The sequence below is a fragment of the Sparassis crispa genome (genome assembly GCF_003851025.1).
Source record: "Sparassis crispa DNA, contig_000004F, whole genome shotgun sequence".
Taxonomy (NCBI): Eukaryota; Fungi; Basidiomycota; class Agaricomycetes; order Polyporales; family Sparassidaceae; genus Sparassis; species Sparassis crispa.
In genome coordinates this window covers 572,709-594,847 of record NW_020939751.1, presented here as the reverse complement: position 1 = coordinate 594,847, position 22,139 = coordinate 572,709, and the positions used below count along the sequence as shown (strand labels likewise).

The 22,139-nt window shown below is 53.1% G+C and overlaps 10 protein-coding genes across 10 annotated transcripts; 7 read left to right on the top strand and 3 right to left on the bottom strand.

Annotated features, from left to right (window-relative positions):
• Window positions 1-248: 248 nt before the first annotated feature.
• SCP_0502020 (hypothetical protein) lies at window positions 249-4,098 on the top strand (the record flags this gene model as incomplete). Its single annotated transcript, XM_027758267.1, has 9 exons — window positions 249-374; window positions 426-645; window positions 695-1,248; window positions 1,324-1,923; window positions 1,972-2,982; window positions 3,032-3,187; window positions 3,224-3,323; window positions 3,377-3,519; window positions 3,667-4,098. 9 exons carry the CDS (start codon window positions 249-251, stop codon window positions 4,096-4,098), a joined length of 3,342 nt encoding a protein of 1,113 aa, XP_027614068.1.
• Window positions 4,099-4,576: 478 nt separating this feature from the next.
• Window positions 4,577-7,729, bottom strand: SCP_0502010 (hypothetical protein; the record flags this gene model as incomplete). The annotated part of the gene is made up of 8 exons (XM_027758266.1): window positions 4,577-4,787; window positions 4,839-5,578; window positions 5,631-6,595; window positions 6,707-6,820; window positions 6,872-6,987; window positions 7,037-7,162; window positions 7,212-7,507; window positions 7,556-7,729. The coding sequence occupies 8 exons, from the start codon at window positions 7,727-7,729 to the stop codon at window positions 4,577-4,579; spliced, it is 2,742 nt and encodes a 913-aa protein (XP_027614067.1).
• Window positions 7,730-8,248: 519 nt separating this feature from the next.
• Window positions 8,249-9,882, top strand: SCP_0502000 (hypothetical protein; the record flags this gene model as incomplete). The annotated part of the gene is made up of 6 exons (XM_027758265.1): window positions 8,249-8,346; window positions 8,400-8,605; window positions 8,660-8,871; window positions 8,919-9,095; window positions 9,146-9,697; window positions 9,745-9,882. The coding sequence occupies 6 exons, from the start codon at window positions 8,249-8,251 to the stop codon at window positions 9,880-9,882; spliced, it is 1,383 nt and encodes a 460-aa protein (XP_027614066.1).
• Window positions 9,883-10,373: 491 nt separating this feature from the next.
• On the top strand, window positions 10,374-14,011 carry SCP_0501990 (hypothetical protein; the record flags this gene model as incomplete). The annotated part of the gene is made up of 8 exons (XM_027758264.1): window positions 10,374-11,444; window positions 11,506-11,850; window positions 11,904-12,049; window positions 12,102-12,493; window positions 12,546-12,737; window positions 12,787-12,898; window positions 12,946-13,670; window positions 13,722-14,011. 8 exons carry the CDS (start codon window positions 10,374-10,376, stop codon window positions 14,009-14,011), a joined length of 3,273 nt encoding a protein of 1,090 aa, XP_027614065.1.
• Window positions 14,012-14,224: 213 nt separating this feature from the next.
• Window positions 14,225-14,626, top strand: SCP_0501980 (hypothetical protein; the record flags this gene model as incomplete). The annotated part of the gene is made up of 2 exons (XM_027758263.1): window positions 14,225-14,392; window positions 14,441-14,626. 2 exons carry the CDS (start codon window positions 14,225-14,227, stop codon window positions 14,624-14,626), a joined length of 354 nt encoding a protein of 117 aa, XP_027614064.1.
• A 70-nt stretch (window positions 14,627-14,696) lies between these two features.
• SCP_0501970 (hypothetical protein) lies at window positions 14,697-14,952 on the top strand (the record flags this gene model as incomplete). Its single annotated transcript, XM_027758262.1, has 2 exons — window positions 14,697-14,732; window positions 14,785-14,952. 2 exons carry the CDS (start codon window positions 14,697-14,699, stop codon window positions 14,950-14,952), a joined length of 204 nt encoding a protein of 67 aa, XP_027614063.1.
• A 390-nt stretch (window positions 14,953-15,342) lies between these two features.
• On the top strand, window positions 15,343-16,685 carry SCP_0501960 (hypothetical protein; the record flags this gene model as incomplete). Its single annotated transcript, XM_027758261.1, has 4 exons — window positions 15,343-15,896; window positions 15,962-16,061; window positions 16,130-16,589; window positions 16,645-16,685. The coding sequence occupies 4 exons, from the start codon at window positions 15,343-15,345 to the stop codon at window positions 16,683-16,685; spliced, it is 1,155 nt and encodes a 384-aa protein (XP_027614062.1).
• A 405-nt stretch (window positions 16,686-17,090) lies between these two features.
• SCP_0501950 (hypothetical protein) lies at window positions 17,091-18,338 on the bottom strand (the record flags this gene model as incomplete). Its single annotated transcript, XM_027758260.1, has 3 exons — window positions 17,091-17,741; window positions 17,794-18,117; window positions 18,168-18,338. 3 exons carry the CDS (start codon window positions 18,336-18,338, stop codon window positions 17,091-17,093), a joined length of 1,146 nt encoding a protein of 381 aa, XP_027614061.1.
• Window positions 18,339-18,684: 346 nt separating this feature from the next.
• Window positions 18,685-19,203, bottom strand: SCP_0501940 (hypothetical protein; the record flags this gene model as incomplete). Its single annotated transcript, XM_027758259.1, has 1 exon — window positions 18,685-19,203. The coding sequence occupies one exon, from the start codon at window positions 19,201-19,203 to the stop codon at window positions 18,685-18,687; it is 519 nt and encodes a 172-aa protein (XP_027614060.1).
• A 556-nt stretch (window positions 19,204-19,759) lies between these two features.
• Window positions 19,760-21,448, top strand: SCP_0501930 (hypothetical protein; the record flags this gene model as incomplete). The annotated part of the gene is made up of 4 exons (XM_027758258.1): window positions 19,760-20,434; window positions 20,484-20,696; window positions 20,751-21,233; window positions 21,290-21,448. The coding sequence occupies 4 exons, from the start codon at window positions 19,760-19,762 to the stop codon at window positions 21,446-21,448; spliced, it is 1,530 nt and encodes a 509-aa protein (XP_027614059.1).
• Between the last annotated feature and the right edge of the window lie 691 nt (window positions 21,449-22,139).

Genomic DNA, 22,139 nt, shown 5'->3' with positions numbered 1-22,139 from the left:
CCACAAGGAGAGCAATAGAACTTACTGTTGGGAGCCATGAGAACTTGCGGCAGGTCACACTGACCTTGAGAGACTTGAGAAATTGCACAAGTCCAGTGATTATGTGCAAAGCACGTGGTCGCATGGCGTGTGAAGTTGAACTTGGTGCAGATCGTCTCTGCCAGCTCATAGTGTCGTCTGCTCTGCCTCTGCTATGCTGCAACCTCTGCTTTTGAAACACCCTCACGCTTTCTTCTGCCAAGCTCACCATGCCTCTGGATATCGACCCTAACTATGTTCTGCAGGCCGCGCGACTGACGGCCATTGTTGCAGCGGCACCTCGCCAGGACGATCCTCGCTATCCAGACTGGGAGATGAGGATTTACCTCGAAGTGGTAAGTCATTGGTTGAAGGTCTGGCATGCACTCACCGAATATGCCACACAGAGTCGGCTTGAAAAGAGTTTCCCGCAGCCCTTGAAGTCGTTGAGGATGCCTGGGATCGTCATCAGCGCGTTGCTGGAATTCACCCGGGCATACCAGCAGAAGGCCCTGGCGCGGCTGGACCACATATTGAATGATGACGAGAGGATATACAAGAGGTACCCTCTGGCTGTGCACGAGTATGGGGAGTGTGAGGACCTGGGAAGGCAGTGGTGGACTGAAGGTGAGTAACAAGCGTTGTGAGGCATCGAGTGACAAACTGACTGCACCAGATCCATATTGCAAGCTGCCACCAGTGAAGAGTATGCCAGCAGCTGGCTCGGGCAATGTGCCAGCTGATGACGACACCCAGGGACGTGGCGCAGAGGACCTGGGGACCGGGGACCTTATCACCAAGGGCAAAGGCAAGAAGAGAGCTGACAAGGATGCTGGGACAGGCACAGTGGGTGAGCGTATGGTCCACGTGGAGGTGGTGGAGGACAAGGGAAAGGGAAAGACCAAGGAGAAGGCACAGGGTAAGGCGGTGCATGCGATGAGCGAGGAAGAGGATGGGGGAGAGGGAGAGGGAGAGGGAGAGGGAGAGGGAGAGGGAGAGGGAGAGGGAGAGGGAGAGGGAGAGGGAGAGGGAGAGGGAGAGGGAGAGGGAGAGGGAGAGGGAGAGGGAGAGGGAGAGGGAGAGGGAGAGGGAGAGGGAGAGGGAGAGGGAGAGGGAGAGGAGCAGGAGGGGGAGGATGACGACAATACCGACAACGACAATGGTGATGAGGACGATGACAATGAGATGGTGGAAGACATGCTGGGTGCAGGCCAGCCCAAACCCATCGAGGTCGATGCGGCGTCGCCCCCTCCGCCAATGGCCAGACCAATATTGATCTCGCCAGCTGCCCCACCACTCTGAAAGCGCAAGGCGGTCATCACGGAGTCAAGTGAGGAGAGTGAGAACGAGGAGGCGGCTCTGAAGGTGAAGCGGATGAAGCCGATCAAGATCGCAAAGGAGAAAGGTGAGGCCCTGACCACCTCTGCTCGAGCGCAGCATGCCCAGAACAGGATGGCGCAGACCGAGGTTAAGGGCTCGAAGGTGAGCATGAAGAGTGGGAAGAGGAAGGTGAAGGAGTCGAGCGATGAAGAGGAAGTACCGACCATCAAGCCGCCAAAGAAGAAGCATGCGATGAAGGAATACAAGAGCAAGGAGTTCATCGAAAGTGAAGACGAGACTCCGGCGCCGCATTCCAATCTACTCGCCAAGACCGCAGGGGACTCTAACGCTGGTGTTGTGAAGATGAACGCCCCTGCCAAACCTGTCAAACAGACAATGAGGATGACGGTGTCACCTCATGTCGCACCGAAGGCGAAGGTGAAGGTGAAGGTGAAGGTGAAGGTGAAGGTGAAGGCAAAGGCAAAGGTGAAGGTGAAGGCAAAGGCGATGGCGTCACAGAAGGACATGTGGAAAAAGACGTCCACCCGCATGACTGACTTCATGTGGGCACATGCCATGGATTCAGTGAGTAATGATCTTGTGAGAAATTGACCTGTGCTAATGTTCCTGCAGCTCGTCCCTTGTGTCGGCTGCAAGGAGAAAGAGTGGCCATGCAAGCTCAACACTGCCAACTTCAGTCAGTGTCTCGAATGTGCAGCACAAGGCATCAGTTGCAGCATCGCGCCGAGGAACAGAGATGGCATGCCCCTGCGAGAAAACTCACACACCACACAGCGTGAGTTCCAAGAGATGTGCGCAGCCCTGGTGTTAGAGCGCAAGCTGCTGCTGATGTCGCCACCTCCATACGACGTCCACGTCGACTCCGATGAGCCCGATGGTGCAGAACCACTGGTCATGGGAGCGTCGAAGCGCAAGCCGCTGAAGAAGACCAAGATGCGCAATGCTGCGGCATCCAGCTCCAAGGTTAAGGGTGGTGAGGAGGTCGAGGCGATGAAGCAGAAGGTGACCATCATGCCCGATGAAGCCAACGCTGAAGGTGAGGCCTCGGTGGAGAAATCGTCGAAGTCCAAGCACACCACCAAGTCCACCACCGCCACTGGAGCTGTGGCTCCATCAAACTCTGGCGAGGTCACCAACTCTGGTGAGGTCTCCAAGTCTGGCGCGCCTGCCAAGTCTGGTGCGGTCGCCAAACCTGGTGAAGGTAAGAAGTCAGGACCCAAGCCAAAGCCAGTGAGGAGCCAAAACTCCGGTGCGCAAGATGGTGGCGAGGTCACCAGGACCTCAGTATGTGAGGTGAATGAGGTCCCACCTGCCAAGTCTGTTGCAAAGGAGGGCAGGCAGATGACAACGGTGGCGATGGGAGGTCGCTCGGGCCCAATGGTGCCCGTGATCACCAGGAAGGCGAAGGCGAGTGCTCCGAAGGCAGCAGCCAAGATGCCTCTGGCAGAAGGCGATGGCATGGAGGAAGCCGCCAGGCTGACAATGGAGACGGTGCAGGCTATGGCCTTCCAAACAGGGCCAGCTGCTCCGCTGCAAGCTAGCAGCAGTAAGCGCATGCTGACACCAGTCACCGATGAACCAGAGGATGCACCAGAGTATCAGGCAGAGGTGGCAGAGGATGAGGTAAGCAGGACATCTTGTCGCAGCTGGAGTCGATGTAACCATGAAACAGCATGCGTCCTTGGAGCGGCCACACGACGATCAGCGGCATTCGCTGCTGATGCCCCACGAGACGAGCGCAGGAGCTGCTGAGGTGGCACAGGAGGTGACGCCCTCCCTGGAGATATCCAAGACGTCGAAGGGAGCGAAGTCCTCCGCATTGGCGAAGGTGGGACACGTCGATGAAGGGTGAAGGCCAGCAAAGAAGGGTGCCACACTGGACCGCAAGGCAGCGAAGAAGGAGGCGGAGGTGAAAAGGGATGTGAAGGCAAATCGCCTCATAGCAGTGCCTCCGACCAGCAAGGGTGAGTGCGCCCGCCACAGAGTCGAATCCATGCAGCACTGACCTGGGATACAGCACCCCACTTGCGCGACATCCAGCAAGTGTCTACAGGAAGTCCCGCTCCATCAAACAAAGGCAACACCCCCAGTGGCGAAGAAACCTCGCAGTCATCCAACGATGACTGCGTGAATTGTGCCGAGTTGCGACAGGAGTTCCTGGTGCACAAGGATGGGATGGAAGTCCAATTCCAGGAGAGGATGGTGGACCTCAACACTGTCAAGGCGGAGATCACAGCGGCGCTCCAGCGAATCAACCCGCCATCCGCGCTTCAAGAAAATGCCTGAAGCATTTGCAAAGAGGTCAAGTTGGCGATGGAGGAGTTTCGCAGGCCGGTCACCATCGAGCTACAGGAGAGCATGAAGTTGGCAGTGGCGGACCTCGTTGCCAAGCGACATTGCCTGCCAGAGCTCAAGGAGAAGGTCAACAGGTTGGAGCAAGGCGCAAACCAGATGGTGAGCCAGGTGAATGTCGAGAAGCTGCAGGGTGAATTGGCCGACCTTCGTCATTCGATGGAGCTCCAGGCAGCGTGGTCAGACAGCATGGAGAAGGAGCTCAGGTCTTCAGTGGCAGAGGCGATCGCTCAAGCGAGCAAGCTGGAGATGGAATTGGCGCTCGCCAAAGAGGATTCGATGGCAGTGGCGACGTCCACTTTGGATAAAGTGAAGAAGGTGGGGAAGGAGGTGGCGACGGTGAGAGAGGAAACCTCGCTGGTGGTGAAGTCTTTGGACGCATTCTGAGAGAAGGTCGACTCTGCCATGGTCTTCACTGCCTTTCGCCCAGATAGCCACAATGTGTAGTCATTAGAGTATTGATATACATGCTTTTTAACCTAGCATGGAATCTCCATGCACTCAACTCACCACTGCCACTCCAAGTCAACTGAATGCCTGCTGAAGTTCTTGCCCACTCCCCTCGCCATTGCCACCATCTCCATGGCTTTACCTATGTAGATCTATGGGTCACATTAAACAATGTGGAAGCCTACGAGTCTACTTTGAACTGGAGTTATATTGTCAAGGTCTGGTGCCGCCACTGCGGGTCTTGCGACCTGTGCCAACTTGGCCACTCTCTTTCACTTTGGCGGCTGCTTTCCCCAGATGCACCGGCTTCAGCTTGGTTTCTCCCTTGTCCTTGACCTCCGGGGTCTGAGGCAGAGCTCGTCTTCACTTTGTGGGAGGCTTGTCACCATCATCCGAGTCCTCGGCCCTCACATTCTTAGGCCACTACCAACTCGTCCCAAGTACCATGTCCACGCTTCCAAGGTGGCAGATTGTCTTCGCCAGAGCTGTCTTCGCCATCAGGCTCGGGACATGCTGGTTGACATTTCTGCTTTGGATCAGGAAGCTTCTTCAAATCTTTAACAGCTCCTAGTGGATGCTGACTGCGGGTATTCTTGGCGGGCAACTCATCCATCGCTTGACGCTGACTGCGAGTGATCCTGCTGGGGATATTACTCTGAAGGGCATCGGTGATCTACCTTCCCTGGAGCGCTTTGGCTTGACCTGACGGACGGCCTTCCATGGCTGACACCTTCCTCGTCTTAGGTATAAACGGAGGCAGTGGCAGTCGTTCAGCACCACTGCTAGGTACGGACAAGTGTGCATCGTTCTCTTTGCCATCATCAGAGGCCCCGCCACCGGTCTCCTGGTGCGGCCCTTCATCTCCTCCACTTGGAATGATTGGGTTGTCAGCCATGGGGGCAGGCTGGTGAGCCTTGTGAACTTTGGCAGTGGTAGCAGTGCCATCGTGAGTTCTTGCAGAGGCATCACCTTCCTGCTCCTCCTGGCCCCCAAGGCCATCGCCACCTTGTGGGGCACCAGGTATGGCAGGCTTGCTCACTGGCTTCACCATGGCATGGGTGACGTTCCCTTCCACCCTGTCCAAGGTAATGATCTCGTAACAGTGAAGCAGCTGCTCTACTGCATCAAGTGAGATCGCCGAGTTCACCACATAGTCGGGAAGGTTGGTCGGTTCGCCCTCCTCAATAAACTGAGATCGTGTGAGGTCCCTCAGCACCATACCAATCACGAGTGCAGATTGTTGTACGCCCTGTGGATGTAAGAACCAATATTTTGTGAGCCATGGTTTGTCGCCCAACCAGTTCTTGACGATGTCAAAGTTGTCCACTGCATGGAATGAAGGCGGGAGGTAGCACTGGCTATATGACCATTCGCTCCAGGGAATCGGATCATACCTGGCAAAATGATACACCTGGGGCTATATGACGGATGATCAATGGTGGCTATGAATCCCCACGAGAGGAGCTCACCACAGTCGCAATCTTGACTTGCTTCAGCATATCCTGGTATCGCGTTTTGACGGAAAGGGTGGCGAGAAACACGTCTCTCCTTTTGATGAGGTGGGGCACAGTACTCCCCACAGTACTCCCGCCAGTGAGACGTGGGGCTCGGCCTTGAAGCATAAGCCTGAGCTCCTTTGTACTGGGCTCCAGTTCACTCCATGCTTCATCGGTCTCCTCTGTGTCAAATCTGTGCAGTTCGCCCAGAGGAAGGTCTTGGAGACCTCGCTTTGCCTTCATCTTGGCACCGCCGCTACCACTCGCTTGAGGTGCACCACCATTGTTAGCCTTACGTCCATTGGTGGTGGCGACTGCCTTGCCCTTCGCTTTATTTGCAATCACGCTCTCGCCATCCCCTGAATCTTCATCGCTGGCCGTATCTTCTTCGGAAGCCATGCTGGGTATATCTGGCGAACTCTGATCAGAGTCTTGGCTGCTTCTGGCATCATCTTCCGAGTCGTATGCATCTTTTGTCTTGCGTTTACGCCCACCGCCTTTGGCTCCGCCAGGGGCCGCTTTGCCCTTTGTCGCCTTCAATGCCGCCTTTCCCGTGACCTTGCGCACAGGTTTACCCTTCTTCTTCGCCTTCCCCGCCTTCTTAGGTGTGAGTGCTTCTTGGACCTCATGTTCAGATCCTTCTTCTAATGCCTGTGCTGATCCGTCAAGTGGTGGAAGAGGATCATACTTGGCGGGAGCAGCTTCGCCATCCTTGTCGAAGTACTGGGTGAATCGCATGGTCTGCTCAGGTCCATGTTCCTCTTGGCATGCCCGCCAGTGGTCGAGGAGGGCACAAACGGGAACACTTGTCAACTTTGAGGGATCGATCCACTGGAAGTTCTCAGGTAGCATCTCCGCTGGAATAAACTCATTGATGTCGTCTATGCTGTTCAGCTTCGTCCATGGCGACTTGCAGTTCCAAACACCCTTTGCCAATGCTGTAAACTGGTCAGCATCTCTCAACACCCGGTGAGAGTGTCATACCATAGTGATGATTCATGAAGTCTCGAACTTGTACCTTCATCACCTTGAGAGGCCTTCCACCATACCTTCGGGCACTGACGGGAGCAGAGGAAAACCATTGGCAGTCAACCAAATCTTGTCCATGGCCTGCATGCAATCGGCAGGTGTCTTCTTCACCGTCACCATAGTCTCAGTCACAGCTAAGGAATCAGGTCAGTGTGCCAGCGACAATGCAACTGAGGTCTTCTTACCGTATTCGCCTTTGGCCCACTCAGAGAACACCTTTGCTAGAGGCTGGTAAGCACGCAGCCACCCAGGATAGACCCCGAATGGAGTTCCATTGGTGATGGCATGGTTAACCTCCACCCTTCACTCGGGGGTTAGCAGATGGCGACAGTCGGACGGTCTACGCTCACATCTCTACCTTCAGACTCCCCGCTTCCTTCGGATATGCTAGCATGAATGCCATGCGAATGCCCATGGTGTCCCACATAGTCTTGGCAAACTTCTTCAGATATTGCATCATTCGCTGCTCCCTCAGCCTGTCTTAGGTCAGGATTTGCCTTATGCTACGTGACAGGAGGTACGCACTTCATTTTTGTCTTATCATCTAGAGTGCCATTGCGCCAACTCTCTGCCTTTTCCTCATACACCTTCTGCTCCTCCTCGGACAGTTTTGCCCATTCGGCACTCCGTGCGACTCTCCACACCTTGGAGACATTGCAACCCTTTTCTGCCATGAGTGCTCTTGCTGCCTCAGTCACCTTGTCCCTCTCCAGCGCATCCCACACCTTGAAGGCATTGGGCTTGCCAGAAACATGCATACGCTTTTTCGTCGCTTTCTCCTGCGCATGGCGGGCGTGGTTATTGAGCCACTCTCGGATTTTCTGCGGTGAGAGTTAGTGGGGACCTCACAGACATGAAACACTGCTCACAGTTTCCACAATGATGTCGTCATAATTTGACGTGTCGACAAACTGTGTCTTCAGCTTCTGGCGCAAGCTCTGAACCAGAGTCTTGCAACCCTTGGCATCTGCCGTGTCATAAGACCGCAGCTTCTCAGAGAGTATGGGCTGATGCTCCGTCAAAATTACAAATCTCGCCGGCATGCTTTCTCAATGTCGAGGATGAGATTTTTGTGTTAGGGCAGTGAAGGGGGTCGATAGTTCAACAGGCAGCGCTCTGTCTATTTCATTGTCAGCCGCCCACAACTCAACATGCACGTGCTGATGGCCCATTTGGGCTTACACCAATTACCCTCATCGCCATGGTGTGTGGTGACTGCTGAAGCATTGTATGTGTATTTTTCGCAGTGGCGGGAGGTGGTAGTAGGTATGCACTAGCATTCATGCCTGGTGAAAGGCAATGTTGAACGCCGCTTCTATGGCAGAGCACACCACGCCAACTCTATCTCGCGAATGCTGGGTGGAGGCAATCTGGCGATCATCTGCATGCCAATCTGTGGGATAAAGGGCTTCCTCGGAGTTAGGCTCGGCCAATTAGATGGCAGTGACGAAGGGCCCAGACATGGCGGACCACCCGGCCCGTGATCCGGCATGGCGGCATTAAGTCCGGCTCGGCGGCATGATGAACATGTGAGATGTGCAAGGGACGTGCTTGCAAGCAATATGCAGGCAGATGAATGCATACTGTTCTTTGCCATTCTGGCCCCTCCTACATTCTCCCCTGCATCTGCAAGCCAACCGCCTGAGCCCGCCATACACCTGTGCGTTCCTTCAACCGATGCATGCTGTAATCATCCCATTGATTGGCAGACAGTATCAAGATGAGCAATCTGTCACCCATGCCACTGACCGATCAGATAGCAGGAGTCTTGGAGCTCATGTTCCGCCAAAAGCTCCATCTGGCCACTCATGCAGCCCATTCTGCGCCATCTATAGAAGTGCCTCCGTCCATGCCATCTGCCCTCCTATTAGAGTGCAATGGCATTGCAGATGCTCTTGTGAAGGCCATCCGTAATCCTGGTAGTCATTAGTCTTGCCGCAGGTCTGATCACACTGATCACGCCATTGTAATAGTAAGGCTGCAGTGGGACATTGATAGATATTGCGACAGCCTTTCAATTCAGCCCACGGGGCAGAATGAAGTTCTCGAGGCAGAACTGGAACGGAAGTGGCCTCCTCCATTTGGTGAGAGCAAAATACGCATAGACCAGCCCGCCACCCTCGTGGACATGCATGGACACATCTTGGCTTGGATACTTCCAAGAGTGTTGATACCAGACCGCCAGGTGAGTGGCTTGCCCAGCCTTGCACTGTGATCTGACAAATTTGTCAGACGAAGATGCTCCAAGCGACCAGGGCCCTACACCTAGCAATAGCAGCCAGTAAGCCTTCCAGCACCACCGCCAGTTGGCGACACAACCCGTTGTACTTCTTGCCTCCTGAGGAGTGTGCCCAATTCCCAGCGGGCTCCTTGTGTCTCTCGCCAGGTTGGTTCCAACAAGTAAGAGAGGTGGGTCTCCTCGCCATGCCATTTGCCTTGCATCTGAACAGCCTTTGCAGCATATGGAGTCTGGGAGGCTGGAGACCTCCGCCAGCCTGAAGCTTGAGGGCGGAAGAAGTTGGCTGCGTGATATTCATGACTCCTCTGCATTGCTGGGCGCCATCCTGGCCGTCGTTCACCCAACACTATATGCCGCAGGACGCCAGTACTTGGGTTTGATCCAGCAAGACCCAGAATTGCGAGAGATGGTGCTGAACTGGTCGTCACCATTCAATGCACTCCAGGTGATCGCCAACCGGGAAACTCCTTTCCACCGAGATAGCAAGACAAGATACACGTTCTATGACCTGTTGGCGACGTTGGGCAACTACACTTGCACGTGGTTGAAGTTCCCCGCCATGCGTGTCGCCATCGATTATAGTCCTGGAACTGTCATAGCCTTCTGTGGAAAGGCGATTCATCATGGCGTCACTCGAGCAGATGGCGAAAGGCTCATCTATGCATACTTCATGCGAGAGGGTGTCCAGAACAGACTAGGCATTCTGGCACCCCACTGGATGCAAGCTTCATATTACGCCTCACACATTGGCATGTGCACAGTTCATCACCGAGTCTGCATTCCTAACTCAGAACAGGTCCTAACTGGCTCGCTTATTAGAGGGACATCATGCCAAAGACTGATGGAGATGAGAACACTATGCAGGGGATGGAGACTGTCGATGGCAGCTTCATTGGCAGGACAAAGTTGGCGGAGGTGATGGCGAAATGTATGGAGTCACAAATTTCCGAATCCTAGCTGAAGGTTGGCGAGCGCGCGGTACGAGTGCGCATTTCACATCTCGACAGTGTTCAGCTCAAGGTGTAGTTATCACTGATGGCAGCGTATGGTTGGCGGACCTCAAAGTTGGCAGAGATGGTGGCGAAATGTGTTCGGTCGAGAAGTTGTGAGTGCTAGTGGGGCAGATGGCGGCAGCGTTGGCGAGCGCGCGGTGCAAGTGCATGTTTCCCTTTTGAACATTATGCTACTCCGAGTCAAGGCAAAGTTAGCACTGAGAGCGACATACAATTGGCGGACCTCTCGCCAACATGACATCCTTATCTGCATAACGCTGATATGGTGCCTAAAGAGACCATGAGGTGATAAGGCCCAGGCATTGCAGCCATTCTTAACCACCTTGATGAGTAGTCTGGTGGGCAGCAAGACCGTGTGTGATTTGCACGTGTTGTGCGATAGGGACACAATGCTCATCGATTGGCTTGGAATACGACTCCCCACTGACCTGAGCCATGAGCAGATGCAACAAAAGCAGGCTCGTTGTAGACCTGGATGACAAGGTTGAGTTTGTGACCAAGGTAGCTAAGCAGACCACTAGGGGAGTACGCTATGTGGACGTACCTTTGCCCATGCCCACAGGTTCAAACGTGCCATCGCCTTCCAAAAGTCCATCGAAGGCTCCAGCTTCAGGCTCCTTGTTTAACTTGGATGATGGTGACGTCCTGGGCAACATAGGTGTGCCGATTCAGCTGGATCCGGCGGCTCGGAAGACAAAGGTGGGCTTCATGAGGGACTGGATACCCCACCGTGATGACTATCTTCATGCCATTGTCGAGATGGAAGCCCCGCCTGAGCCCAGAAATTGTGCGGAATGCAAGGTTGGCGAGGGACGGTGGCGATGCCTGGACTGTATGGGCAGACCGCTCACCTGTACCGACTGCTGTCGTAATGGCCATCAGCGTGCTCCTTTCCATCGGATAGAGCATTGGCAGGGTCAGTATTTTGAGCCGGCATCACTGTATCGGGTTGGCATCTGCATCCATTTGGGGCATGGCGGAGATCCCTGCCCTCTGGGCGCCTTCACAGCACATAACAACCCTGCACCGGTGGTGGCCCCGGGGTCCAATTTCTGGAATGCCTCCAATGAAGACCTAAATGCACATGATGGCGAGGTCTCAGATGATGGCGAGGTCCCATTCAACTTTGCACCTCTGGCAGGCACCCTTGACGGTGAAGCAAGGCAAACCGACGATGCTCCCGATCCCACTTGGGAGGAAGATGTGCCACCGGTGCTCTCCTGGCCACCTCGCCATGATAGTTACAGGAATCAGATCATAGTCATTGTCGACATCTCTGGCATTCACCATATCGGCGTTGACTGGTGCCAGTGTGAGATGGCGGTGGAGCGTGACATGCAGCTTCTTCAAATGGGACTTTACCCTGGTACCGTCAAGGATCCCCATACCACCTTCACATTCGCCGTCCTCAACGATTTCCTTCTGGAGAACAAGGAGTGCAAGACAGCGGCATTGAACTACTACAGCAAGCTCAAATGGGTCACGAGCAATACCTTCCCTGGCACCGTTCCCATAAGTGTTCACATGCATTCCCATGGCCCAACTGTTCATGCCAGTTCCTCGCTAGGACCGTTATCGTGAGCTGATGCGGGTGTCCCGCCAATGGCGCCAACTCAAATATCGCAAGTGGCACGGCTTCTCACATGATGCCCTCCGTCCTGTGGAGAAGGGTGGCCTCGCCATCTTTTGTCCCGCCTGTCCCCAGCCTGGGCTCAACCTGCCTTTCGATTGGCAAGCGGATCCAGTGCAGTGGAAGTTCAAACGCGGCTTTGTCATGGATGGAAATTTCAGTGCAGAGCACATGAAGATGAAGCACCCCGAGGAGGACGTCGCCCTCAGTGACGGCCAGGCATTCATGGTCGGCCAAGAGGATTACAAGGCTCATCTGGCAGTGGCCATGGAGTCGCATCAGGTGCGTGTCTGGCTGCACGTTCTTCTTCCGCCCTTGACTCCTAAGCCCACCAGCGCTCCACTTGTCATGAGCACCGCGCTGTCAATCAGGCCAATGTGGATTGCGCCAACCTCGACGCCACAGGAATTGGGGCCACTGCTTGCGTCAGACATGGTTTCTTCGTCCCTCATACTGTCGTCGATTTCCAGAAGGGAGAAAGGTTCGCATATGTCTCTTGTCATGATCCATTCTCACCGATGCACCCTCTGCAGACAAATGAATATGGATTACTCTCTCAGCAATGTGCTCCTGACCCTCACCGGTATCACTCTCGTCCTTGTCATGTACGACATCATGTGCCAGTATGGCGTCCATGTCCGCAAATTTTTCCGCCACAGCGCCTATCTGAGGATGCCCTTCGAGCTCAACATAGACCAAGGCATCGGCTTGTTTCATGTGCACGGACACCAAGATTGCTGCTTCCAACGGTTCTCGCCCAACTTTATAGTTGGCGCTGGTATGGTCGATGGCGAGGTCATCGAGACCCTGTGGGCGCCGACAAATGAGGTCTCAGGCAGTACCAGGGGCATGACCCGAGCTCACTGCCAAGAAGTCCTTGACGATCACATGAATGACTCCAACTGGAAGAAGACGACTCGCATGGGTGAGCCTGGTTCCTCCTTCCCTATTTGCCACCTGCCTTATGCTGCCTATAGTGCCAACCTTGATGACCAAGTGGAAATGCGTGCTCCTGGGCTTCCCACGAAGCAAGGAGTCCTTTGAAGCTTTATCTGCATTCACAGATGAGGAGGTCCTTGAGGCATGGCAGAAGGAGTACGATGACGCTATGGAGGCTCGCCAAAATGATCTGAAGATCATGGACACCTTCAATGTCCAGCTCAGGAAGGGTGCATATCCTTCCATCATCATGTGGCATGTAGTTGACATGAATGAAAGCCCCGGGTAAAGACCTCACCCAACTTAGACTGGCGGGCGAGGAGTCCGCCAAGGGCTTGGAGAAGGGCACCGCCAGATGGTTGTCGACTGGCCTCAAAATCCAAGAAGCACAGTGAGTTTGCCTCATCTTAACAAAAATACAGCTCTGACGGCCTTCAGGCTTAAGCTTGCGAATGATATCCGCAAGGCGGGTCAAGATCTGAGCGTGGCGGAGGACCTCAAGACTCTCGAGCGCCGTCAGCGCCTCGAAGTCAGCATTCTCACATTCCAACGTCACTCTGAGAAGTTCATGGGAAGGTTGGAGGACGTTCCCGCCATGGAAGATCATGATGATGGTGCGCTCTGGGATTCCTTGGATGAGAATCCTTTTCAAATACACCCGGAGGATGCTGAGTATGGTGAGGATGCGATTCCACCCGAGCGAGCTTCCTTGAATTTACCTTCGCAGATCGGATTCGTGGCCGCCATCGCCAATGGGCTCCAGACCCTGGCGGCCCAAGAGTTGGAGTTGCGCAAAGGCCTGATGAATGACATCCTCCACGAGCTTCACATGGCACTTGGACTGAAGTCTTACCTCTACCGCAAGAGGGTTCGTCCCGCCAACAGCGTCGGAACCATGACCCATGCACAGGCGAAGGTTCATGCTGCTGATCAGACCGTCTTGGCCTGCGCCAGGCTCTATTCTGCCAACCGACGCGCCATTATGCGCTTGGACACCACCGATGAAGACTTGGCCCTCTATTGCCCTTTGGATAAGAAGGATCTGCATGTGAAGACTGCCGTCATTGAGGCTAGCACCTTTGGGCTCAGGAACATCAACCTGGCTTGGTTCTGGACCGTGGATGTCGCTGGAGATCGAGGTTCATCAGAATGGATGGACGAGTGTTCGTCATTGTCTGATCGATCTCTAGGCCTCCTGCTAATTTACCCTCCAGTCTATAGAGTCAATTGGCTGCGTGCCAGAGCTCAATATGAGAGATGGAGGGAGGAGCGTGTCTTGGTCCACTCCGAAATGGCCTGGACCATAGCCACCTTCAAGCGGAATATGAAACGATGGGCTCACTGGCTCGAGATGACGGATCCTTCCTGGCGGGGTCATGTTTGCTATGCCGCCAGGCAAGTGAGTATGTGGCGGACCTTTGCCAGCCACGCCACTGACGCCTTCAGCCACATCCTCACCCTGGACGTTGAGGACGAAAGGGCGGGCGATGAAAATGTGCTTTGAGTCAGGGTTCACTGGGGTGTACGCATATTCATGTTTGCTATATCGATGTAGTGATCGTCATGTATGTAATTCCTACTCATCAATATCACATTTGGCGAAGTGACCTCCATCCTCACCTGAGGGCTTCATCTCGGCATGTGCTCTCCAATCGCATGACATCAGACATCAGATAAGGTCGATCAGATATCAACCTCAGCTCATCCACTCACCATCATGTCTGCCCAGTCTTCAACATCAGATACGCGCCCCTGCCTGTTCTCCAGAGGGAGGTTGCAGTTGGAAGTCTACACTTGGAGGATCCAAGAAGCTGTTCTGGCACTGGAGCCTGACCCAGATCACTTCACCAAGGTCCGTTGGGAGGAAGGCTTGCGCCGGGAGATGGTACGCCTTTCTTGCTGATATCGCCTGACCCTGCTGAGTCCTGTGCAGTTTGCCGTCAGGGGTATCTGTGACGACCTCGCGTTGGCGGGTCATGCTGACCATATTGACCATGGCGGAGTTATCGCCAGTGTCCTCACTGTCTGCACTTTCAATCGCGAAGTTCTGCGCCCCATCAGCATTGACATCAAGGCGATTCCATGCCCCACCACCCTCGTTCCTCGTTCCTCGTCCTAAGAACCTACTTGAGGATTCACCCGACTACTGGTGGAAATGAGATCGTCAGGTTGGGCCGGCGGGGAGCCCTATGGAGGCCTGGTGGTACAAACTTGGTGATCCCTGGGTGAGTGGTACGTTCCAGCACCTTACAGTCTTGCTGAACCTCGAGAACGTAGGAGAAGGTGTACACCGTCTCCGAGTCTACACTGGTGCAGCTTGAACAGCTGCATGTTCGCGTCGCGAACCTCACTAGTTGGTTGCACGAGAGGACAGATCAGAACCTGGATGTGGTGCTGGAAGAGCTGCAGGAGGCGACGCGGCAGCTGCGTGAGTTAGGAATGTAATCGCCCAATGCCAGGCGTCCATTCGTGCTGTAGTGTGTCGAATATAAGGTTGTCATGTCTTTGAACCTGGGCAATGTACCTGGTGTGGTAAGGCAAAACATAGTAGCCACATACTCTCCTCAGGAGGGCACATCCCCAATGGTATCTGATGCATGGCTCGAAAGCCAATGCCACATGGGAGAATTTGGCGAAGTCATTCTGGACTGCATGTTCAGATGGCGAGTGATATCCACCACAGTTCGCCAACCCTACTCACGGTGGAAAGGACCGCCATTCATCTCCACATACTCTACCCAGAAGGGCACATCCCCAATTGTATCTGATGCATGTCTCGAAATGCCGATGCCAATTGGGAGAGTTTGGCGAAGTCATTCTGAACTCCATGTTCAGATGGCGAAGGATATTCGCCACAGTTCGCCAACCCTTCCTAGCAAAGCACCTTGGTCACTATGGAAGGTCAACACACTGCTAGGGCGGAAAGTGATCTCTGTTGGATGGAAGGCCAAGCAGATGGCCCCATTCCATCCAACATGTGAGCTCATCTTGCGACTAGCCCTGCCCGCCAACATCCTTGATGGATTTCGCCTGTACTGCGGCGAGAGAAGTCTGGCCACTTGGGTGCAGAATGTCTCAAATATTGCATCAGTGACGAAAGTTGCAGAGAAGATCCGCAATGAGCTATGCTCCTCTCGACGTGTCTCACAACTACGAGCTATGGTGCCAAGTGCCAGAGATGTGCCTCTCGAGAATATTATTCTCTTCAATCGCGATGCTCTGATGCTGCGCGAGTTCAGTTCAGCAATTAAACACGGCGATGTTGGAAGTGTTGTCAATGTGCTCTCTTATTGGATGCTCGAGTTTCATGGCAGCGGCTCAATGCCAAAGTATGCCGATGCCCTCTTCCACGTTCTGCTCAGTTTGAAGAAGATGGATCCTAAACTGAGGTCAGATATACTGCTGGTGTATACAGGCTCTGGTCCAAATCAACACTGACTAATGTGCTTCACAGGCGAGCATTCATGATGAATTGGCTGGTGAATCTCACAGGTCATGATGACGGCTTTAAGGAGGTGGACTTACTACAAGAACATCAGAACTTTTGGGCAAAGGTAAAGATGGCGAGCGATCCTGGCCATCTTCAACTGTACTAACTGTTGAATATTTCTATCAGATATAGGTGATCTACACGGCGCGCGGTTCTAACAGAAGCTGGGAATGGCTCAGCATGATCGCTGTATCTATCTTTACCCTACGCGATGTCATCAAGCGCGTTCAGACAAGCTACAAAACTCCGCATAATGGCAAGTCACACACTAGCCTGGATTCTCACAAGGAAGTGTCTGTTCTATGTGAATACCTTAAAGAACAATCCCTACAGACTTTCACACCTCGCCGCGACCAGAATGACCAAGCCAAGGCAGTGCGCGATCTTCTCCTCAAAGGTGTGGCATATGCGAACACTGCATGGGCCTACACCATCTTCCGGAAGCAGTCATGCAAGGTGTCCCTGAAGTCGCCTCCAGGACGAGGCCAGCACGACATAGATGCAGTCGCATCGGCAATACCAATGATGATGGCTGATGATGAGAAGGACGACGAGGGTGACATGGATGTGAAATACGATCTTGGCGCCCCATGTGAAGGCGACTTGATGGAAGCGAGGGGACACGTTTTGCAACACTGCAACTGCAGCCTTCAAGATTGCTGCTCGCTCTTCACTACCTGGCTTGTGACTCAAGTATTCGGCATGTTTCTCGTCCAGCACAGTGAGCTCCACGGGGTGCCAGCTTATGTGCTTCTGCGAGATGACTTCAATGGAGGGATCTGCCATAGTGAAAGCTACTGCAGGTGCACGTAACGTAGGGAGACTCACCAAATTTTCACTCTTATCATCTGTCTCCTGAGATGCATAAGCCAATTGGTATTGTATGTTTAGCCTCGCGTAGTCTCGCAGAAAAACTATTTTGTGATGCTGTCACTCCGACGGTAAAAGTACAATCTTCAGACCATATACAGATATGTGAGATCTCACCAGGATCGGATTTAGCGTTGCAGAAGCATCCCCATCTGAACGACAAAAGACAGTGTTAGCGGGTAATATTTGTTAACTGTGGCAGAGCGCACTATTCCAAACCAGTCTACATAATGTAGTAATATTCCTTGCCATCCACAATCTCGATGCTCTCACCCGGGACATCGTCATTAGGTATGATCTCTGCTTCCACCTCATTGTCTGTAAGCTCAATGTCACACTCTATCACCTCATGCGCCTTCCCCTTATCCATCCGTCTGAATTTTCTACCCTCCGTCCTCACATCGGGTGACAGTGAACGCTTGGCCACGCATCTGCTCGAGCTTGAACTGCTAGCAGCATCGCAAACTGGGCTGAATGAGGGCGTCGAAGGCGTCGAAAGCATGCTCTGAGATCCACCGGAAGATGAGGATGGGGTGGTGAGAACGTTCTTCGCAAATGTTTTGATAGCGGCCATGAGCACAGGCAGATGCGCAGTTGCCGAAACCTGTATGTTAGCAATCTGAGCAGCGCTCGTATTCCAAGTGCTGCCCTTTTTGCGGTAAACAGGAGTGTCACCCAGAAGTAAATACTGCTTATCCGTGTGCTTTGGATAGTCGACAAACTTCTTCAAATGAGGGCAGTACCGCTGGTATGGCGATAAGCCTTGGGAGTCATCGATAAGCACTGTCTCGATGAAGGACTGCTTGAACTTGAATTCAAGATAGTCCTCATGCCATATTCCCCATGTGGGAATAATGAGAGGAATATCTGAACCCTGCACACCACATTAGCAAGCTCACCAGTGGTCACACGTGAATGTTACTTACCTTGCACACCATGAGCACCGACACAGTGGCAGAATTCAAGAGAGGGCGACCGCGGCGGCAAAAAACTGGTGAGGTGCTAGGAGAACTCGAGAGTGGGCTGCTCGAGGGCAGGCTGCTTGGAGGCAAGCTGGTGTTGATCATAGGACTGGTGGGCAGTGGCATGGCCTCGGATTGAGGTTCATCAGAGCGCAAATAGCCCGCGTCGCCTAGTACAGGGGGCAGACAGAGAGCAGCAACATCCTTATGGCACTGGGCCATATTACCCCATGTCATTTGTGCTCGAAGCCTTTTGAGATGGTGCCCACACATTGGAGTAGTGCGACACTGAATGAGATCAGAAAGAATGTAGGTGTATGAGTACAAAGTGGACTTACAATCTCGAAGAGCACCCCAAGGTTCTCAGTATTGGTCACACCGTAGCTGGCCACAATGAGGTGACACTGCTCCAGTTGCACCGAGCATGTTATCAATGAAAACAGCAAGACGTCACATCGAGGGAGAAGGCCGTCGACAATGGCCTTAATGCGGGGGTCAGTGCGAGCCATGTTCAAGTGTGAATGCTGCAGTTTAATGCATTCGCAGCACGGCTTTTATACCAGAAACAGTGCAAATAAATGCACACAAAATTCAGGCATATATGACACATTGTACTGTTCGAGATCCATCGTGAAATTACCAGTGTGAATCAGCCTGCAAACAGAAGTCGTCAGTTATTGAATTAACTATACATGGTGACCACTTAGCTGAATTTGAGTGTAGCTGCTCTGAACCGATGTTGGTGATCTTCGAGACAAGGCAGCACTGTCACCCGTGTAGATAGTGCATTCCAATCAAGTCGGGCATGTCATTGCTGTACAACAATACATAAATTGCAGAATGAATGGCCAAGCACTACGCGAATCGGATGGGCGCAATGGGGAGATGGTGAAACTGGTGCACAAACATCTGCATATACAAGCAGATGATGCTATCCTGCAAGCGATTGTATTCATCTGCCTCGCAGATGAGCAAAGTGTCCACATCTATTCGCAAGTCTTCTGGGACATCTGGCCACTGTTGCACGACTGCGAGGAATGCACTCAGACGGGAACGGCTCCACTTCCATCTTGGCGCAGGCGCACGAACTCCATGGAAAGCAACATTGTCTTCACTCCAGCACGGTGCGACTGTCAGACATGACCTGGTGGCACGTCTATCCCACACCTTGGCCACTTGTGCCTCACGTTCCCACCAATGTAAAGAGCCCCATTTGCTCATGTCCAAGAGATGAGCATCCAATGCACGCAACTCGCAGTGCCAGTTGGTCTCATGCAGCTCCCACAAGATCTGCTCACAGATGTCGACCACATTATCCAGCGAGATCGGGTCCTCGCCCCAGGAGGGTTCCATTGTCTCATCGTACGAGCTCATCCGGCCAGTGGCAGCAAAGAGCTGACGAATATTTTGTTGCCACTCATGTTTATCCTTGGCTTTCTTCACTGTGCTCAATTTGCTGGTGACAAGACTTCCAGCGTTCGTGTCTGATAGCCCATCACTACTTGATGTTAATGCACCCTCACACGCCGCTGCCTCACCCTCACCCGATATCAAGGTGGCTGATGGCCCCAGGGTCCAATTTCTGGAATGCCTCCAATGAAGACCTAAATGCATATGATGGTGAGGTCCCATTCAACTTTGCACCTCTGGCAGGCACCCTTGATGGTGAAGCAAGGCAAACTGACGATGCTCCCGATCTCACTTGGGAGGAAGATGTGCCACCGGTGCTCTCCCGGCCACCTCGCCGTGATAGTTACAGGAATCGCATCATGGTCATTGTTGACATCTCTGGCGTTCACTAGACTCGTGACCAGTCTCTATAATGCACCAATGCAATGCTATACTATTGGGATGGGAAAGTCGCGATCATGTGATGTAGTAAATGCTGTCAAGTCGCGCACCTGGTATACTGCTACTGAAGCTTGCACTCATGTCTTCGCGTAAACACAAAAGTATGGTGCCTAATGAAAACTTTCCGATCATATTTGCTACGCCCGACCAACTTCCAGCAAAGAGACAGCGCAGGACTCTTGTTGCATTCAATACTGAGGCTGACTTTCAGGCCGAGTGGCAGCGACTCATAGACGAACGACGACAAGCCGAGACTGAAATTACAGATGCACGAAAAAAGGACCAGGAAGAAGCAACTCGCATTTCTGCAGCAGAGAAGGCAGCAGAATCTGCATTGCACCTCAAGATCGTCCTCTCATCTGCTGTGGCTGCCAGTTTTCCCACTCTGTTTGACTTCCTCTCGGAGCTCTGGCAAACCAAGGACACTGCCATGTCTTCTCGTACGTCTAAAATGTTGGACCGTCACAGATATGAGCTGCTGGAGATGATGAGAGAGAGGAGGTCCGAGGTGGTGGAAGGCTGGGCCACTGAGCTTGCAATGGCCAGCATTGCTAAGGAGGGGAAGAGGCTCGCAGATTTTCTGCGGCCACAGGAAGGAGCTGGTATTGGCGACCTTCTGAAGAGCTGGTCCTTACGAAACATCTTGGATGAGGCAAGGGAGATGGCACCTATGTTGTGTGAGGTTCTTCGCAGAGCTGGCATGCAGCACAAGCAGGATACAGATGGGAGGGAGTCACGGCGTGATCGGGATCTGGTGCATACAATTCCTCCGTGACACTGCAACATTACTAACTTGGGTACAGATTTTCTCCACCGTTATATGCATGCTCGCACAGGTGTACAGTGAACACTCCAATGAGACGCAGACTGTACTGTGCCTCTACCTTCTAGCGTGCAGCACCTCACGATTGCAATTCGAAGTCCTCCATCATGCTGGTCTCACCTCATCCTATACAAAGGCTGTTCGTGATATCAAAGCCCTCGGAGAAGAGCAACTAAAGAAGATCAAGGCGATTGTGAAGACCTGAGCATTCATGGTCATTTGGGACTACCTGAATATACCGTTCAAGGTTGGGGAGCAGCGTCTTGATAACAAAGATCACTTTGACAATGGCACCACTGCCACCCTGATTCCATTATACGACGTCACTTTCGGTGAACTCAGTTTAGAGCTAAACCCAATGCACCAGTCGCACTTGCCAATACTGGATTTCACTTACAAGGACCTGCTTCCTTCAGCAGAGCAGATAGAACAGCTCGAGAAATCAATGGTCTGGCACATCCAGGATGTCCTGTTCGACAACTTTCCGGAGTTGCGTCATCGCCTTGACACTGAGATCCCACCTCTGCCATTAGTACTTCCCATCCCTGTCCACAAGACTGAGCAGTTTCCTCTTCTCGCGATGCACATCGACGAATCCAGTCTTGACGGCACAGTGGAGGTTTTGGACACGATTGTGCACAAGACGCTCAAGATGACGGAGGACGATGTGAAGAGGCATGGCATTATCCTCTGTGCAGGTGACCAGTTGACAATCTCATTATTGGACAAGGTGCATTTGGTGCAGCACTGGACCATGTACATAATAACAATTATATCGTCTTCCAGATCTCGGCATCACGTCGCAAAGATTCAGAGCTTCTGGACAATATTGGACGCTGGACAAGAGGACAACTGGGACTATTCCATGTCAAGATTGCAGTGGATCGCATGATTGCAAATGAGCACTGGGGTACCCCTCCACCAGCGCAGGGTTATGTGCTGTGAAGGCGCCCAGAGGGCAGGGATCTCCACCATGCCTCAAATGGATGCAGACGCCAACCCGATACAGTGATGCCAGCTCAAAATACTGACCCTGCCAATGCTCTATCCGATGGAAAGGAGCACGCTGATGGCTGTTACGACAGCAGTCGGTACAGGTGAGCGGTCTGCCCATACAGTCCAGGCATCGCCACTTTCCCTCACCAACCTTGCATTCTGCACAGTTTCTGGGCTCAGGCGAGGCTTCCATCTCGACAATGGCATGAAGATAGTCATCACGGTAGGGTATCCAGTCCCTCATAAAGTCATTCTGGGTCTATCGGGCATGGTCAGACTGTTAGATGGTCATGGCGGGAGTGCCCACCTTTGTCTTCCGAGCCGCCGGATCCAGCTGAATCGGTACACCTATGTTGCCCAGGATGTCGCCATCATCCAAGTTAAACAAGGAGCCTGAAGCTGGAGCCTTCAATGGACTTTTGGAAGGTGATGGCATGTTTGAACCCATGGGCATGGGCAAAGGTACGTCCACATAGTGTACTCCCCTAGTGGTCTGCTTAGCTACCTTGGTCACAAACTCAACCTCATCATCCAGGTCTACAACGAGCCTGCTTTTGTTGCATCTGCTCATGGCTCAGGTCAGTGGGGAGTCGTATTCCAAACCCATCGATGAGCATTGTGTCCCTATCGCACAACACGT